This window comes from Dicentrarchus labrax, unplaced genomic scaffold (assembly GCF_905237075.1).
Source record: "Dicentrarchus labrax unplaced genomic scaffold, dlabrax2021, whole genome shotgun sequence".
NCBI lineage: Eukaryota > Metazoa > Chordata > Actinopteri > Moronidae > Dicentrarchus > Dicentrarchus labrax.
This window is the reverse complement of record NW_026136701.1, coordinates 6,216,702-6,235,779: the sequence shown is the minus strand read 5'-3', so window position 1 is coordinate 6,235,779 and position 19,078 is coordinate 6,216,702. Positions and strand designations below refer to the sequence as shown.

Here is a 19,078-nt window from a genome sequence, read left to right as displayed (position 1 = left end):
CTGTTTACCTGGACTATTCAGCAAAATATTGCAATACCTTATCTCTGTATTAACATATAGAAAATAAATCAAATTTACAGCAACCTCAAATGGAATGTTTGTCACTATTGAAACAGGTTTAAGATACATTGCTAGATTTTACTCCGCTTAACATCCTGACATTGTGGTGATGCTGTATAGTACCATTGTGCCATTTTAAAAATAAAATACAATTTTTAATTCGGAAGATACCTTTCAGTTGTGTTTCTTATTGAGTTCAATAAGAAAAGAATAAAATAATAAAAAAAGAATATTGACATGTATTCTTAAATGAGACTCAATATAGCGCTCGGTCTTGGTATGAAGCACACATTGCTTGGCGTTTCAAAAGACTTTCAATAGCACTCTGCTATCTTATGCTACAAGTAGCTCTGAAAACACACCTGATACTACAGTGCTTAGCAGCAAAGGGAAAGAATAGAGTTTATGAACCATGGACCTCACAGACTGACCTCCACACAGTGACTGAAAGCCTCAGTCTCTCTATAAAAACACATCTTTCACACTCACCTGCTTATGGGTTGAAAGAAAGAACAAGAAGACAGAGACATACTCCTACCGTACAGTTTAACTATAGAACTTGCAGAATAGCAGTGTTAAAGCGACCGGCTTTCCTTGTAAGAAAATAAACAAAGAATCTTTTAAAATACATTTTATTATGTAGAAACCGAAGACAAAATGTACAATATTCACATTAGAATGGTTGTTACAGACTGATGTTAATGGAATTAATTCCACCAAGATTCAATTTCAGACAACAGAAATGTTAATCCCTTGTTCTAGTGTTGCAACAAATAAATGTGAAAATATGACATATTAACATCAAGGAATACAATGCTATGGTGGAAAAGACTTGCAGCTGCATTCAAAATGAAAAATTTTAAACAAATCCACCCACCCACGCCCACTCACACATGTGGATAATGACAATGCAGGTTCAGTAAGAGGATCAGTTTAGGTCTAATTCTAATGGGAACTGCAATAGGGTCCACAAAACAACTCTACTTCACAGTGAAAATTAGCTTCATTATATTTACACAAAACACTGACAAAACACACAAAACAAAACCTAAAGAAATGAATAAGTACAAAATATGAACCATTGCTTTTTTTAGTTAGTTGCAACTAGTGCTGCACAGTCTCATTTTCTTTGAGGATTTAGATTAACTCACCATTTGTGATGATATTAGCCACTTCTAATTATTTTTAAAGGGTTGTCTTGGAGATAGAAAGCTATGGTTCCGTTGTTATTTTCCCTTTAATTATCACTGCTCATCCTACGGACCCATCTTAATGTCAATCATTCAGATGAAGATCTCTGAGATGCTGATTGTGATCCAGGTTTCCCAGCAACAACTAACTGACGCTTTCCCCTCTTTTGAAGACCACATAATAATCTGAAGCAATCTGATTCAAATCATTGCACCAAGGTGATCTCCTTTAATGTCTTTAATTAAGTCCATCAACATATTGTTTTATGTTAGAACACAATTAAAACCCCTTAGCAGTGGATCTCGTAGGCAACCTGTGATCCGAAGAGGAGACTCTGACTGAGGAAGAGCTCCTCTGGGTCTGTTGTTAGCGGGCCCTCTCCTCCGTCTGCTGGGTTTCTGCGAAGCCCCATTCCTCCCGATCTGGTCAGTGTCTGCACCATTTCGTGGTCCAGGAGAGCCTCCTTCATACCGTGCTGGACGAACCCGCTCATCATGGGACACCTGGATGAAGTAGAGCCCAGGACGGGCTTGGTTCTGTTAAGTACGTACATCTCGTGGCCGTGATCATCGCGGTACTCCTCCAGCTGCGCAAAGGTGGTGGGTCCATCAGAGTAGTCGTTCACATAGAGGATGCTCTCTTCCTTGCTGGTGCAGTAGGAGCCGCCATCTTCTTTGCGATACTGCTGATGACGAGTGTAGATCATAATCAAGAGGAGAATGGCGGTGAGCGCCAGCAAAGAGATGCCAACAGCAATGGCGGTCTGCGTAGCAGGGCCCAGAGCACTGAAGTCCATGCTGTCCTGTTCATAAAGTGGCTCCTGGCTAACATCCAGAACCTCCGGCTGATAGAAGGAGTTAGATGAAGAGGAAACAAAGGGGTGCATGTTCAAACGAGGCCAGAACTGGGATGAGTATGAGGAAGAGGACATGTTGACAGCAAGATGAAAGGTAACTCTAGCTACTCCACCGGGGTTCCAGGCTTCGCACTCATACCGCCCAGCATGCGCTACAGTCACATTGCTGAGAAACAGCATGCCGCTGCCCATGTCCGGATCAAAGCTGTCCCTCTCGCCACCCTCCTCAGCCCCACGCACAAGCCCCTGGATTCCTCCAACACCTCCGACCTTGATCCCTCCACTGCTGGGCAGAGCTGTCACAACACCTCCAGCCCCAGGCCTGAAGAGCTCACCATTGGGTCCCAGCTCTTGAACCAGGCCTCGAGGTGATAACTGGGGCTTGCCATGGGAGGATTTTTTCCACGTCACCTGAGGCTGAGGGTATCCCGAGGCCTGGCAGGAGACACGAAGGCTCTCACCTAGTCGCACAGTCAGGTGGCTGGGCTCGAGCTGCACTACAGGGGGGATGCAGACCAGGCTGTTGGGAGCCACCTCCACCAGGCTAAGGTGGGAGAGGCGAGGCGGTTCAGAGCACATCAGCCGACGCTGTTCAGCAGAGCTCAACAGGCGCTGTCCGTCTTCTCTGATCCAGGTTCTTAGCCAGCCCAGAGCACAATCACAGCGCCATGGGTTCTCTGGAAGTGAGGAATGGAAGCAGAAAAAGGGAACTGGTAAACCAAGTGTATAGTTTTTTCAACAGCTGTGTGCAACATCAAGAATGGACCACTTTTAAAGCAACCTTAAAGTGCTCAGAAAAAAAAGAAATCTATGATTTCATGAAAACTGAGCAAACTCCTACTGTTAAAAACTGTTGATGAAGACAGTGTGATAGGATAGAAGAGAGCTGAAGGGAGCTGAAGTGATTTTGCTTGGTAAACAAATCTATTTTCCTTATCATAATTTAAACTTTGTTTGAGCTCTTATTTTTCTGGATAGGAGGTCCTTTTTCAAAGGCAGTTCCTTCAATTCATTCTTCTGAAATTGTGTCTTTGAGGGATTTTTTTTCTCATTAAAGGTTTATGGTTGGGTGAAACCGTTTGATATGTAAAATATGTTTAAGGGCACTTAATTTTCATTGACATGAGTCTGTTGGTTGCGGCTGTGCATTCTGGCAGTGTCAGTCCTTTAAATTTGTGGTATGGAAGCATTTTTCAAAGCATTTTGACTTCAGTTAAGTCTTGGAGGATTATGACATATTACAGTACGACATAATGTTGTCTAGGAATTCTTTGTTCAGTGTGCTTACCTGTGACACGGAGTACCTGCAGGCTGACGAGTGGTTTGAGGGAGGAGGCTCCCAGGGTGCGGAGGTGATTTCTGCTGAGGTCGAGCAGGGCCAGAGATGACAAGCCAGACAGAGATTGCTCCGCCAGCAGCTCTATGCTGTTTTCCTGCAGGTGGAGTTCCTGCAGACGCTGCAGACAGCAAAAAGACAGGCGGGGAAATGAAAATGTGCGGGTTAAAGGAGGAGGGAAAGAAATGTCAAATGTAAGGACAGGATGACTCAATTCCACAGTCTGTACTGTATTACTGTATGGTACAGATTAGTCAGACAAGTTGTCATGAATTGAATAGTACAGTTGCCGACATCATTCTTTATAATCCGAAAAAAGGCATCACATATTGTAATAGCTTTAGCTTTGTTGGCAAACGCTAACCTTTTTCCACTTTACCAAAGAGGATTAGGGTGATGGATTTTGGAACAAAAATAGCATTAAACCATTAAACATCGCTGTCCATCCATTCCTTTATTTCAGCTTGCCAACCTGCAGTCCCCTGAAGGTGTAGTCCTGCACTCGAGTGATCTGGTTCCCGGCGAGGTACAGGATCCGGAGGTGCTCTAGACCCCGAAACATGTCTGGGGTGATCAGGTGGATGAGGTTGCCATTGAGGGCAAGTTCCAGCAGCTGCCCCTGACTGAGGAACGCCCCAGGCTCCAGGGCTGAGATGCTGTTATTCTGAAGGTAGAGGTAATGGAGGCTGCCCAGCCGTGTCAGATCCTGAAGACGGATCTGCACTATAGCGTTGTCCTGGAGGAAGATGGTCTGTAGGGGGAAACAGGACAAATTCAATTAGTAGAATGGTCACAAATTAATTGCATTAGAGACACAGAGGAGGGGATGTGATGTTTGATATTGTGTTTTGTTTTGTACAAGAAAGTAAGCGTGGCCTGTTGCTGTGCCATGCTCACGGGGTAGAAAAATGTATTAACCATGAGGAGAGATTACATTAACAACGGAGCCACCTTTAGAGCTATCTGCACTCACCGGGCTGTGCAGAGCTTTGGATATATGTTAATGTAGGCAATACAAACAATGCGGGATGAGCTAGTTGAAGATCATGATAATAATGACTGACAATGTGTGTTTTTCCCTTTTCAGTGGTTCAGTTTCTTTGCCAAATGCTGCACAAATCACAGGCCTTCGGCAAACATCTTCAGGAAAAACATGTTTTTGAATGATTGGAGCTACACAAGAGAGTGTGTTTGATCCATAATGCATGGATGTTTGCATGATTGGTAATGTGCATTCATTGGTGATGTTGTCAAAGAAGAAAACATGGGCCATGAGGTAAAGCATGATCGACGAGATAGACCTGCTGATTGAGGTTAATGGAACAATTTATCCGGGACATGCTTTTCATTAATATTCATGAGCTGCAGTAATGTTGGGGGGCCCGAACCCAAGAGGAAAAGACAGTGTAATGTTAAACGTCTTCTCAACAGATGATCAGAGGGTGTGCAAGAGTCACTTTCTGAGCAAGAATGAATAATTACACAGCCAACAGCGCAGCCCCTCCCTCAGGCTTACATCAAAGAGGGTCACGGCGAATTGATTAACCACAATCATTTCAGGGTAATAAGAATGGATCAGAGAGGGAGTCAACTGACACCAAACCACTGATGTGGGAGGTGGAGGGGTTGGGGATGGGGGGCAACTAACCTCAGTGACAGAGGGGACACCCTGTGGGATTTCTTTGAGCCCCAGGGATCCGCACTCCACCGTAAGGCTGTAGCAGCGGCAGCCAGAGGGGCACCCCAGAGACGGTCGAGGGATGCAGGCCAGGATGATCAGGGCGAGTCTGGAGAACCACGAGAGGGCCATGGTGGTTTTACGGTAGACCCTCAGAGACAACACCTGTAGAGAGTAGGTGGAGGAGGAGACGAAAGTAAGCATCAATCACTCAACTTACAGCAACAAGCCTTTTCCCTGCATGCCATTGTATTTCAACCTGAAAAGCAAAGATTGACAGTAGCTGCAGACTTGTTGTATAAGCAGATGACTGTGAAATGGCAAGGCAGGGTTGCTAAAAAGGCAGAAAGATACATAAGAGTATCTCTGCATTGCTGCCTGTTTTCTATTCAACTGTGTCTATTCAGTGGAATTGCAGGAGCTTCTATTATGGGCTTCAATTAATTAAAGATGTGATAAAAGATGTGCAGGTTGCCTCAAGGACCTCTCTCTTGTCTTTTTAATGCATGCGCAAACACACTTACACTTTCCCTCCATTTCAGTCTCTTTCTTTGTCTTGCGAAGACACATGCACGTGCAAATGTGCAGCAAAGAAACAGAAGCTCCGTTTTGACCCCTGTAATCTCAGGAACCACATTTACTTCTTCAAAGCAAATCTCAAGTGGTAGACAGCTCTAATCATCTGATCAAAAAACATCAGCATTGGCTGCTTGCTGCACCTTGCAGCAATATCTTCCTTTGATATAAATCCATCGCTGAGCAACTCATCCATGCACTTTTTTTATTTCTACACAGCCCGGAAGGGATTTATTGTTCTGCTCGACTGTTCACATCAAACCGGCCTCAGACTTGCTGTCCAACATCATGTAGCCCAGCAGTGTTCACAATAGCTCATCGCGAGCGGATCGTATGAAGATACTGCAGAGTTGGAGATATAATACGTGTTGAAATGTCACACTGAGCCCGTCATTCTGCTCCAGTGACAGCAGGTGGATTTATTGCGCTTTGCCGAGCCGCCTGCTTCGGTCTCCAGAATCTTTATCCAGTAGAGAAGCTGGCATCTCAATGATCCAATCTAAAGTCTCACATTGTAATAAAACATTCATGTGCACCCCGGCCGTGTCTCCATATCCCATTAAGCTTGTCTGTCTTGTGAAATTTCTAGTTTGCTTAAGATTGCAGAATCACCCAGACAGATAATTGATAGCGTTTACATCTCGCTCTGAATGATTTGGAGATCATCTAGTTTATTAATTATTAGAATGCACACAGATCTCATTACAGCTAAGTCATGAAAGGGTCCTGTGTCTGAAATAAACTGTGACTGATAAATATTCAGCTAGCATGGTGTTTGAACTGTTCTGTCAGATTGGTATCAAGCAGCTTTTGTAGTGTTATAATTCAGACCACTAATTTAATGCCTAAGTGCAAAAGCACTAGGATCGCTATTTCAGTGGCTGAGAAGTCATTCTCATTGCAGCAACACTGCATTATTAAGCAAATGAGCAATGAACTGGATTTTAATATGGCATGTTTGATTTAGAGCGCATTTAGCAGGATAGCCAGCTAGATTAATACAATGTGACCTACATAAGCTGTTCAATCATCTTCTCTCAGCAAAAACAGAGAGACACTTATTAACAAAAGCATGCCATTTCCTCGCTGGAGCTCTCCAAACAAGCGTGGAGAGAAATTATGTGTTCCATTGTTGGAGAGAGAAAGCACAAAAAATTGAATTTTGAATAAGGCCTTGGTCTGTCATTGAGCTTTTGTTACTTCTCACAGTGAGATGACTTTTAAATAGCTTTGACTTGCTTGAAAAGTGTCAGAAGGGAACCAGAGAGGAAGACACTCGCCTGCCCTCAGCTAAGAATACACACAGAACAGAATGCACAGTCTGTTATTTGTTGTAAGAATAGGAGACCAACATCAGTGCAAATGACACCCTGCCAGGTAGAGAAAATAGCTAATGCATTTCCCTGCTCATTTCAGTGTCGTTAAAAAAGCCTGAGCGGCAATTGTGCCACACGTGTAACAACGCTGATATGTGGAGACAAAGATAACCTATGGAGTTATCAGGGTCTGAAAGCGGGAAGAAGGCGATGGCAAAAATAAAACAACATTTGGGAAGCAGTTTCTCTAAATAATGCTGCTGACTGCAACTTGTCTTACAGTATACACTCTGCTATTTCAGATTTGTTTGCCCCCACTGTGCTTGCCTCTCATCTTTTGTCATGCTGATGTGGGATTTCAGTGGTAAGAGGTCAATTTGTTCATTTCAGTCTCAGTAATCCTCTGCGGAACATGCTTAATCTGCACAATCAGATGCTTGTTAGCTAAGCTGCTCTCGGCACTGTCGACGTTTTCATAGAGGGGGCTGCTTTTGTTTGGTTTTAAAAAACGAGGTCAGCAATATATCTCTATTGAGTGTGTGAAAATGTGCAAATAAGATGATTAGAGCCTAATGTTGTGTGCATAGATTTGGGTGTTAAAGGAGAGTGGCTCCAAAGACCTGCCAGGGCAGATGTCAGTCAACAAATGCCAAAGGAAATCTAATAAACCGCACATCACACAGCCTGTTCAGCATTCAGTATCAGGCGTCTACCTCCTAAACATGCATCCACACACTGCGGCTCTGCAAACATCATTTTGTACTGGACTCCAGAGCAGCTTGGAGTTCATGTGTTTATGTTTATTTGAGCATATCTGAAATTACAATAGTCTCTTTATTCTTGACATAGCGCTGTGTGTTTCACGCCCCACTCAAATCAGTCTCTGCAGAACAATCACAGCCTGGGCGGCCAAACATTCACAGACGTAGATTCTCCACATAATGCTCTTATGATTTCCCCTTATTTTTCCAAAGAAGGTAGGTGCTGATGTGTCTGAGGTGTAGCAGACATGCCAGAGTGCTGGAGGCAGAGGCAAGGTTCACATCCCTGTGCTGCCACCGGTGCAGGTCGGGCCTCATCTGTTGTTATGGCAACTCTTGTTATGAGGTAAGGTCTGTGCCCGAAGGCCAGGCACAGTTCCTGTGAGCCGGTGTTAGGCAAACAACTCCACAGAAATAGAAGCTGTCATTTCCCGAGGAAAATTGCTCACAGGAATTTGAGCTATGTGATGACCCAGAGCTAAATCATAAATTCTCTTTTAGTCCCAACTCTCGCTTTCTCCAGCTTGAACTCTTCCCTCCCCTTTCCCCTTTCTACCTTTTTACACTCCTGCAGCCTTCATGGGTTTGCCTGAAAGCCTCCATCATTTTCCCTTTCCCTATCTCTGACCTCTTTCTTTTCTCATCTCTCGTCCTTCTGCTCTGACTGACAGGTGCTAAATCATTTGTCTCAGAGCATCCTTTTGTCCACAAATAGACTGAGGCCAAGGCAAAGGGAGAACACTGTGGCACTAACCCAAGAGTAACACACTGACTTTGAGCGATAGTCTGAAGCATGCGCACAACAAAAACACACACACACACACACACACACACAAACGCACGCTCATGAACATGCAGAGCACGCCTACAAAGTAGCACTTGTACACAAGCACTAGCCACCAACATTCAGGGACACACACTCTGACTGGCAGACACACGCAGGAGGACACACACGTTTATGCACTCGCACATCCTTCCTACAACCGCCATCATTCACAGACACAGGCAGAGTCAAGTACAAACTGGCAGCTATATACGCACTCTCACACACACTTTATACATAGACACCGATTTTTGTGTCAGCGGTAAAGGAAGCTCTGCTCAGTTAATAAGCTTGCATTGATTTCTTTATTTTTCCACTACTACTTTGTCCAGCTGGGCTCCGCAGCCATTGATTTTCAGCGTGAAAGCAGATGTGGAGGAGGAGGGGGAAAGGGTTTGGGGGGGGGTGCATTTGTAAATGTCTGTCTGTGTTGAAGAAAAAAGTAAATGAGTGCATGTTGCTTATTACTGAGATGCCTGTGTGTGTGTGTATATGTGTGTAGGTGTGCGTGTAGCTCACTGTCAGGCTACCTCAAGCTGAATCACCCTCTGAGCAGCAGCAGCAGCAGCAGCAGCACTCTGCCACTTCTCCCAGCGGAGCATTTTAGTCTAAAACCCTCACTCCGTTCCCCTGTGCTCAGACAAACTCGATAAATCTTCACTTCTTCACACGATAAACTGCTGTGACAGGTCTGTCTGTTGCTGGTAATGTACGCTGGCCAGCAGAAAAAAGCTCAAAGGTTATTGATATAAACTGCACGGAGGCTCACAGCAGCTGGGGCAGTATGATGCTTTCCACGCTATAGCTACGGTACCAGTCACACTTTTACTCCATGCTCAGTGAGCAGCAGTGCGGTTACTCCTACCCTAAGTGGAATGATTTAGAAAAATAAACATACACTGTCTATTAAGGTTCAACAAGTTTTCGTGCTGGAATTCTTGCAGTCTAATTTGATGTGCGGCTGATAATTGAGAAGTAAAAGCACAATGGCAACTGTATGACTGCATAATCAATATCCATTTTCCACACAAGATTTACTTTTACGCGCTCGCTGTCGAGGAAGGGTGATTGTAAAGTCACATCATCATTGCTCGAAGCTTAAAAAGAGATTTTACACCTCTCACCTCAGCCTTGTGACTTTCTTTTTCTGTTATTCTGTGCTTTCGTTCCTGTTATGTCCTGTTCTTTATCTGAGGTGACACTGCAAAAGCTGTGTAAAGAATATGACTTCAAAACAACTAAAGTATCATAGACAGGAATCAAATTGACACTGACATTAAATCACAACTGCTGCCAGGCTGTTTATTAAATGAGTTGGAGTCCCATGCACCTTTATTGGTTCTCTAACAATCTGCATGTGTATCACTTTAATACCGTAGTTTGAGGCTATCATAAATTGTTGATAATGAGAGGATTATTCCTGTACTCCTTTGGGCGCCACTTTTTAATATACTCTTTAGAAATGATTTATAAATAACCCCTAATGGCTTTATTAATGGTTAATAAGTCATTAACTAGAGACCTTATAGATCACTTATAAACCAATATTAAAGACAGCTTTTGGGTTGTTGGGTTATGAAAAAATCTGACTGACTATTGAGCATTTATAAGGCCATTACTTGCAACTTTATTAGCTTTATCGGAAATTGGTGCAGGAAATGGACAGGAGTAATTCTCATTTTGGGAGATAAGTGCATTCGCTTTCTTGACAAGAATTAGGGGCTGTATAGATGTTGCATCTGAAAATGCTTGGAAAACATCAGTCATCTTTCTTTTGTTACGTCATTGCACAGCAAGTCCTGTGGAGTTATTTGGTTATTTCTTGTCACATGACCCGTGGTGCACTTGCTACGTTCTAAGGAGTTGAGATTTTTCCATCTTGCGCCATGGACATGCTCAAAAAAACTGTCGCTTTTGGTTTTGAGCTTGCTCTATGCAATTGTACATGCAAAACATGCAATATCTGAATGGCCCCTTAGATGACAAGATCCATCCTAAATATGAAGCTACAACCATCAGTTGGTTAATTTGACATAAAGGCCAGAAACAGTCCCTGTTAATTAACACATTGTATCTTGTATGCTATTTAATCTGTAAAAGTGACATGTTGTGTTTCTACAGGGGGTTATTGTTGTGTCTGTGAGGTTGTCGGGCAACCAGACTCCAGAGAGTGGAATTTTAGTCGGATTTCATTACCTTTGGGCAGGGTCAGGCTAGCTGTTTCCCCCTGTTTCCAGTCTTTATGCTAGCGAAGCAGCTCCGGGCTCATATTTACTGTACAGATATGAGAGCGGGATTGCTGGCAAGAAAGCAAATCGGCGTATTTCCCAAAATATCGCGTTAAAGTGATCATTATGCAAATGTTCAGAAAATAGATAAAAATGAAAGAGACATCAACCTTGGTCTGTGTGTGTGTGTCACTCATTGTATCCAGGCATTCAGTAAACACGCTGGCAGCAGTTTCATAAACTGTTTAATCTTTTGAAATATAACTGTTTGTTTCCTGCTCTTCACATTTCCAAAGAATCTGTGCATCAACATTACCTCTCTGACACTAACTCCTGTGTCTTCTCATGATTTCTTGTGTCAACCCCTTTTCAAATGTCAATTTTCTCTATTCTTTCCCTGTGTCTCGAACACGCACTCATGCACACTGTCCATTCTAATTGTCAAGGTTGGTTGATGCAATCGATCAGAGCAATTTCATTCACAGGAGCTTCATCTGACAGGCTGCAGAGTTTATGAGTCAGTGGATTATGCCAGAGGAGAATGAGTGGTTTGATTTTTATATTTATTTTTCTCCATTTTCATCAGTTTCAATGCACCCCACCTCTGCTCGCCTATTCTTATTTTTTACTGACTGGGGGAGAGGGAGTGACACCAATCACATTTTACGGTTGCTCAGTAGTTTTGTTTCACAATCTAATGGATGGATGAGATCAGACAGGTTGGAAGATGGATGAAGGGGAGTCACATCCTCCTCTACTGAGAAGCTGAACAATCCCTTCCATTTTAATATTTCCCCCAGTTTTAATAAAAGTATTTCACATGAATGGATTTGTATTTGATTCTGTTTGCTTTTAAGCATTATTGTGTTTCCCCCCGGTGTTCCAGATGAGTGAATCTGAATTGTAAATATTAGTCCTTTTTATGGCAGTTCAGTTCAAAAAATTACTCAAGCAGCAATAAAGGCATGTGGGAAAGTGTGTGTTTGTGTGTGTCCAAAAATGAAATGAATGCTTTGCAATGCTTCAATAACGATTGCTTATCATCCCGCTATATTGCATTTCAGTAATATTGGGTGTGCAGTAGCGTCTGCGGAAGAAGTCATTGAATCCTCATAAATTATGTTTCTTTGTTGCCATGGAAGTGACAGCATCTGCTGGCTGCAAGTGATGGATGTCAGATGTATGTCAAATTACACTCTGACATGTAGCCTATATTGCGGTTATCAGTGAAGTCTGACATATAGACGGGAAATAATGAAACTGTAAAAGTAATCAGTTTTTTTTCTCATGCATTTCTTATTTCAGCCGATCCTTGCCGTCTTGCCCATATCCTTCTTAGGTCAGGCCAGAATTGGGGGTGCTATACAATTACAGCCCAGAGAGATTGCACTCATCATTGTCTGGCAGACAGTAGCCAATAAAAAATTAAAGATCTCTGCAGGCATAAGAAGTCAACTGGTCCGTACGGATCTGTCCACACAAGACAGATTCCCCACCCTTGGAGTTAAACAAACGAGGTCCTATCTGGGGGACCGCTGTTTGGCTCCATGCTGCTACATGTGCAGAATAGCAATTAACCAGATGGACGTGCAAATCAGAATGAGAAAACATGAAGGCCTAACTGTAGGCACATATATCTAACAGTAAACTTGTGGTGACCCAATCACACTAGATTCCTCCTGGCATCTCCCATAGTGTCACTGTTATATTCCTGCCAGATCCCTATGGGGTGTGTGCTGTGCTCAGCAGTGATCTTATTATACTTCATTGTTTCCCATCACAACAATATCCCTTAAATATTCCCATGTGATCTCAATATACAGGGGCTCTGCAATGAAACTGGTATAGTTTGTCTCTAAATTGTACTGTAAGATTGAGACAGCTGTTTTACGGTTTTATGATGGAAAAAAAATCTCTTTATAATCATCACTGCTGTGACACATTTGTTATGCAATATATTGTTTGGGAATAAATCACATTTTTATTTGTGTGTTAATAAGAGAAGCAGACAACTTAACAACAACACAACAGCATGGTTAATTGGTTCAAATTATAGGATATGAAGTAGTTACAAACTCAGTTGCCAGTGTACTAGGTACACCTCAAAATGAATGCAGTCTAAAACAACAGCCCTGCAATGAACCCAACATTCGAGGTGGTTATATTGTGTAGTTTTTGCTGTTGTAGAATGGTTTTGATTCAACTTGATGAAGTAGTTTGGGGTGCTGTTGAATGGCATTGGCATTCACTCAGTGTCTACTGTATTAGGTTCAGTTTTTGTCGACACTGTCATAGTAACGTTGATTCAATTCTATGTTTAAGCATTGAGGCTGTTAGTGGTGGTGTGGTGCTGGACTGCATTACACTCAGAGGTGTTTCTAATATTCAACAATTACAATTAGAAACACCTCAGTACACCTCCAGCTTTAACTATGAACTCAGTAATAAACATATGACCTGCCCATCATTCTTGATTAATCAATTAGTTGTTTGGTCCATAAAATGTCAGAAAATGGTGAAAAATGTTGATCACTGTTTACCAAAGCTCAAGGTGACGTCCCCAAATGTCTTATTTTATCCACAACCCAAAGATATTCAGGTTACTGTCATAGAGGAATAAAAGAACCACAAAACATTCACATTTGAGAAGCTGAAAAGAGAATTTGGACATTTTTGATGATTAATGGATTATCAAAATAGTTGGGAATTAATTTAATGACAACTAATCAATAGACACACACAATACTATTATCTATCAGCATTTTAATTATAATAATATACATAATAGCATTAGTGGTATGTGCTACTGGGGATAGTGTACAGCAGTGATCCTTAAACTGGGGTCTGTAGTTTCTGCTATTTTGCTGTGTTTTCTAATATTTTGTCCACCCCCTTCATAGCAATAAAGATATACTCAATTTCGGACTTATACTAGCCACAGAAATATATTGGATATAGTATATTTGCTATTAACTTTTTAACTATTAACACATATTGACATGAAATAATATGGGGCAGTGAATCTCAATTAGAGGCTGGGATGGCTTCAGGGTTACTGACGTTTCATTTAACTTTAACTTCTTTCAACATGATATAATCCTTGTTACAAAACATGTCCACAGAATTCAGATCTGTTCTTCCACTCTCACTCTATAATCTCCCTATAAGACCACGGCAGACAGTTCTACACTTAAATAGACAAAAACAATCTCCCTTTATGTGGTCTCTGGGATTACAATGTTTTTGAAATGTAAGTACGTGATGCTAAATTATGTCTACATAACTGGGCTACATGACAAACAACATTTGAGAACCTCTGTTTTACTATCCCAAGCGCACACTGTCCCCCTTTATCCCTCGCCAACACACACACACACTCACACACACGCACACACACACACAGACACACACAACTGCAACCTACCGTTTCCCTGCGTGCGTGGATCTTGGCAACAGTCCCCTCACTTGCTCGGGCGACTTAAAAGACAATTTTTTTTTTTTAAATGTAAAAAAATGAAATAAAAAAAGAAGAAAGAAAACAGAATCCCACTTCAAATCAGTGCAGATGGATGAGCCAGAGCATTGTTTCCCTCCCTCCACTCGCTCCTGACTGGGCAGCGGTTTAGAGTCCACACAGGCTGAGCTCGTCCATTGTAAGTGGGTGCTGAGAGCCGGAGGAAACTGCTCGCATCAGCCAGGGCTGGACGGCAGCTCTGATGGTGGTCGACTTAGACTCGGATCTCCCGCTTCTGATATTGTCATACGGCTTTGATCCGTTTCCCCCTTGTTTCCCTTGCCTTTTCCCTCAACGCGGATGTTATCTTCCAACAGTGACCCACTCCTCTAATTATCCCTGCCTGAACTGACTCCCTCCCCCTTTCTCTTTCTCTGTGCATGAGTGAGAGAGAGAGAGAGAGAGAGAGAGAGAGAGAGAGAGAGAGCGCAAGCAAGACAGAGAGAGGGGGGGGGGTTGTCTTTATTCTCGTTCATTCACTTACAAAACATAAATGAGTTGGTCTCGTCGCTGCCTGGAACCCACTGTTTGGCCACATGAAACTCTGGGTGTAATTTCCGCCGTTAAATGAACGAGGATAAACAGCGTCACTTTATTGTGAAACTAGACATTTGCAGGGAGGCAGAGTGATTTCAGCACCATGGACAGCGGCCTTGTCTTTTATTATGAAAGGTGACGGGCGTAAGATTTGATCCTCCACGCTGTGTCACTGACAGAGCGTCCTTCCATTTCCCGCAGCGGCAACAACGGCAGGAAGGAGAGTGGAAAAGCGCGGAAGGACTGAGTTGAAAAAGTGCCATTTAAGTCCAGCCAAGGGCAAGTGGATTCAAGCTGAACTATTGGCCCTTCAATATCCTGCAAAAACCATATTGCTCAGTTATAGCAGGCGGCTACAATTCATTGCTGGTTGCGGGGGGGAGAGGATGAATTTGAGCAGGGGTTAGATTCTATTTTCCAGCATTTACAGGGGCCCCTGTTGCTGATTGTCCCCACATTGTCCCCACAGACACGGCAGATGAACTCTACCCATAATTCACACCATCCATCATGCTCCAACAATAAATCTAAAGCAACAATGTTTTCATACAGTTCTACAAATGCTCGGGTTGGTTTGGTTAAGTCGGCATTATACTACCACTTAGAGTGTTGGAAGCTGGCCATTTCCACAATTTAACTCCCTATAGTGAAAAAGTCCTCTTGATCTTCTTGATTTTGGAACCAATAGGAATTTATCCTATAGGATTTATATATGATTACTGCGACAAAAATCTTATACATTTGCCCTATTGGATTGTCTTATAAAAGTTCAAAAGGACCTATAGTTCAAAAGTCTTATACTCTTATATGAATTTGATAAATTACAGTCCTATGGTATTGACTTATTATTATAATCTAATAATTCTATGTGATTACAGATAGGTTTGTCTTGTTCAAAATCTATATACAACTGAATGGATTCATTTGATTTAGTTTATTGCTTCTTAAAGAAATGCTGATTGACTTCATGTAGCCTACCTTTTCTTATAAAGGGGATAAAAAGTCAGGATTTAGTGAATTTTGATTTAGAAATGTAAAAGAATCCTAAATGATTTTATTGGAGCCAATAGAAAAAAAAAAAAAAGATTTCCAATAGGAGTGTGAAACCAAAACTATTTCTTATAGAATTCCTAGGATATTTAAAAATGTATGGAAATTCTACTGGAAAAGCTGAAAATCCCATAGGACCTTTTGACATTTTACCCAACTATTTCAACAGTTTTATACCTTAAACTAACAATTTCACCCATTTATCCGATACATTCAGCTACGTCATCTAACTATTTGTTAATTTTAGCTAGCTACTGAATGTTAGCTTGACAGTAACGGATAAACAGCTTTGTATCTGTCTTTCAACTGTTTACCCATTAGCCCGCTACGCATTTTCACCATTTATCTTATTATATCTTATTATATTACTTTTAGCCAACCATTTCAACTTCATACAGTACCTCAAGGTAGCTATTTTAACAGTTAGTTATCCATTATTTTAACTGAATATTTCTTTTAAAAATCAAATTCTGCATTACTTTTAACTACATGTGCTAACATAATGTGCTATATAACACACTCTAGTTTAGGTCAGGTGTTAGAGCCCCCCCCTCGCATTTTAAAAGTTACACCCATGTGCCTCTGAGCCTGCGTTTCCACTCTGATGAAGGCACACTAATCACACAGCACAGTGGTTAAAACCGCGCTGACCCACATTTAGCACTGCTTGATTAACAGCCTTCATGCTTCGTTTCTACCAATGGTTTCTACATGCGAAAAGGTTCCCATGCTAGGCTGAGCAGGTACATTCGTTTGTGCCTAATTGCGTGTCTTTGTGATGCTGGTAACGGCGCACTGTGTGTGTTTGAGCTCGGATTTTAATGATCTCCTCCTTCCCCCTCTGGGCCTTCATGAGCCTATTTCGACCCACATCAGGATAATTAACATCACACTCAAATGTCTGTAAGAGCAGAGGGCTCCTTTCAACATCTTTCCTCTCATCCTGATGCTCTTAACTCTCCCTTTCTGGCTCAGAAAAAGCAACAAATGTTAAATTACAGCGTGCAGGCTATTTGTATGCACGCACAGTCCCATCCACATTTTATTTGCACATAAATTGATCCATAAACTTTGCTAACAAGTTGTGTTTTCTGGCCATAAAAAACAAAAGAACCTCATTAAACAGCCTTAGAGGAAGACAGTTGGGCTTATAATGTCATGGTTGCCAGTTCGAATCCCTAGATCTGCAGGGAAATCAGTCCTCTGCACCCACTCCCCACTCCACTGTCCAACTGTCTAAGTGCACTTCAACTAGTCACAGTTCCATTAGCGCTGCTCTGTGGCCTGCCTTAGAAGACTGAGGTTCTCTGGGCTTTTTCCAGGTGTGTGTGTCAGTGTGTGTGTGTGTGTGTTTGAGTAAAAACCCTTCATCCCTTTGCAGCTACTCCCACAGGGATTGGCTGTAATTAGGAATGCTCTCTTTCTCAACTTGCCTTGTAAATGAAAACACCTCCGTATCAAAGAGGGAACACATTGGCTGCAGCCCTACTATGGAGGATTTCTCCACCTCTAATATTGAAACAATATGTCTTTGTTGTCATGCGGTTCCTTTGTTGTGCAGGTACTTCATGTAGAAAAAACAAGAATTTCTCTGTCTTGAATCACAGCATGTGAAAGAAGCCTAATGTATGGAGACTGGAACAGAAGTAGAATGGAAACACAAGCTCCCTGTCATTGTGAAAAACATAATTGTGACTGAATCATCTGTCTCTTCGTTACTGAAATTGATGAGTTCCAGCTATTTTCTAAATGGCAGGCAAAGATAAACTTTGACGACTTGATTCACAATCAGACAGACAGATGGAGATGGAGCGATATCGACTACGCCAAATTACCAACAGGGCAGTATAATTCCCATTTACATATTTTACAGAGCAATATAAATGAATGCAATTTCCATATAAATGTGAAAAAAAACAGGTGAGGAAATTGCCTTATTTTGTTTGTGATGTGGTCTACATGGGTTACAATCAATAACAGGGGCAGATGCTGGGGAGATAACGGCAATTTAAAGCAAACCTACACACACACACACACACACACACACACACACACACACACACACACACACACACACACACACACACACACACACACACCATGTAATGTGATGATCTCCCAATGAAAAGCATGCAGGACATGAAAGCTTTACAAATGGCCGCCAAAACAACAGCTGTAATGCGACAGGCAGACATTTGTTCCACTAATCACTGAGGGGATTGTCAAATACAACCGAATGGAGGCTAAGAGAGTCTTATGTTATTAGTCTCTGCTACCGTGACTCCTCAGCACACACACATACACACACACACACACACACACACACACACACACACACACAGTCCGGTGTCCGTCATCCCTTGCCTTGGCCCTAACACCTTGACAGCTGTCAGTGATTTTGACATGTGAGATCACAGAATAAAGGTATTACACTGATCTGTGGAGAAAAGACATGTTCCCAGTAGATATTTCAAAAACACTCACATATTAAAGGGTTGGGTTCATTCAAATGACCAAAAAACATACTTTCTCATTAATCATAGTGGCATCTATGTATGTGGACTGATTCAGTTTTGTATGTCAATTATATTTGTCTCTGAAATTTCTGCTTCCACCTCAATACAAGAAGAGATGGAATTTCATCTGTACTGCTCACAGTATTGAAAAATGACATTTATAAAATTCAACAGCAGCATGTCCCAGAAACAATGTCCCGGTTACCCTGGATAATCCGTTGACCTCGCTGTCAACAGTTTTCAGTGGAACTACTTTCTGCAAAAGAAAACTGTTGACAGCATGTTCTATGGATTATCCTGGCAACACTGGAGAGAGATATTGCTTTTTTAAAAGCTGCACCAATCAATATTTTTATATTAACAATGGATGGGTAAGAGGATGCTGTGACGTACTGTACAGTACATGTGACGAACCCACAGACAATTACAAACCAATCCAAAGACAAGAACATCCATGATAGATGATTCTGCAAATTGCGTTCAATCTCTGCAGGTTTATCATCATTTGACATTCTCACATTGTAATATTATATATTGTTATTATGGAATATGGTTTGTAGCCACTTTAAGCTGAGTGAAAGATGATGGTTATGAACTATGGTTAGAGTTGAGCTAATATAACACTTGATTAAGGTT

The 19,078-nt window shown here is 41.9% G+C and overlaps 1 protein-coding gene across 1 annotated transcript; it reads right to left on the bottom strand.

The window, feature by feature from the left end:
* Nucleotides 1-675: 675 nt before the first annotated feature.
* lrrc24 (leucine rich repeat containing 24) lies at nt 676-14,701 on the bottom strand. The gene is made up of 5 exons (XM_051396687.1): nt 14,250-14,701; nt 5,092-5,286; nt 3,916-4,194; nt 3,396-3,564; nt 676-2,784 (listed from the first exon to the last, which is right to left on the bottom strand). The coding sequence occupies exons 2-5, from the start codon at nt 5,251-5,253 to the stop codon at nt 1,541-1,543; spliced, it is 1,854 nt and encodes a 617-aa protein (XP_051252647.1). The 5' UTR covers nt 5,254-5,286; nt 14,250-14,701; the 3' UTR covers nt 676-1,540.
* Between the last annotated feature and the right edge of the window lie 4,377 nt (nt 14,702-19,078).

Coding starts and splice junctions, on each gene's coding strand:
- lrrc24 (XM_051396687.1), bottom strand. CDS start 5,253: ATGGCCCTCTCGTGGTTCTCCAGACTCGCCCTGATCATCCTGGCCTGC. Junction 3,565..3,915: donor ACACCTTCAGGGGACTGCAG/GTTGGCAAGCTG, acceptor TGCTGTCTGCAG/CGTCTGCAGGAACTCCACCT. Junction 2,785..3,395: donor GCAGGTACTCCGTGTCACAG/GTAAGCACACTG, acceptor CCTCACTTCCAG/AGAACCCATGGCGCTGTGAT.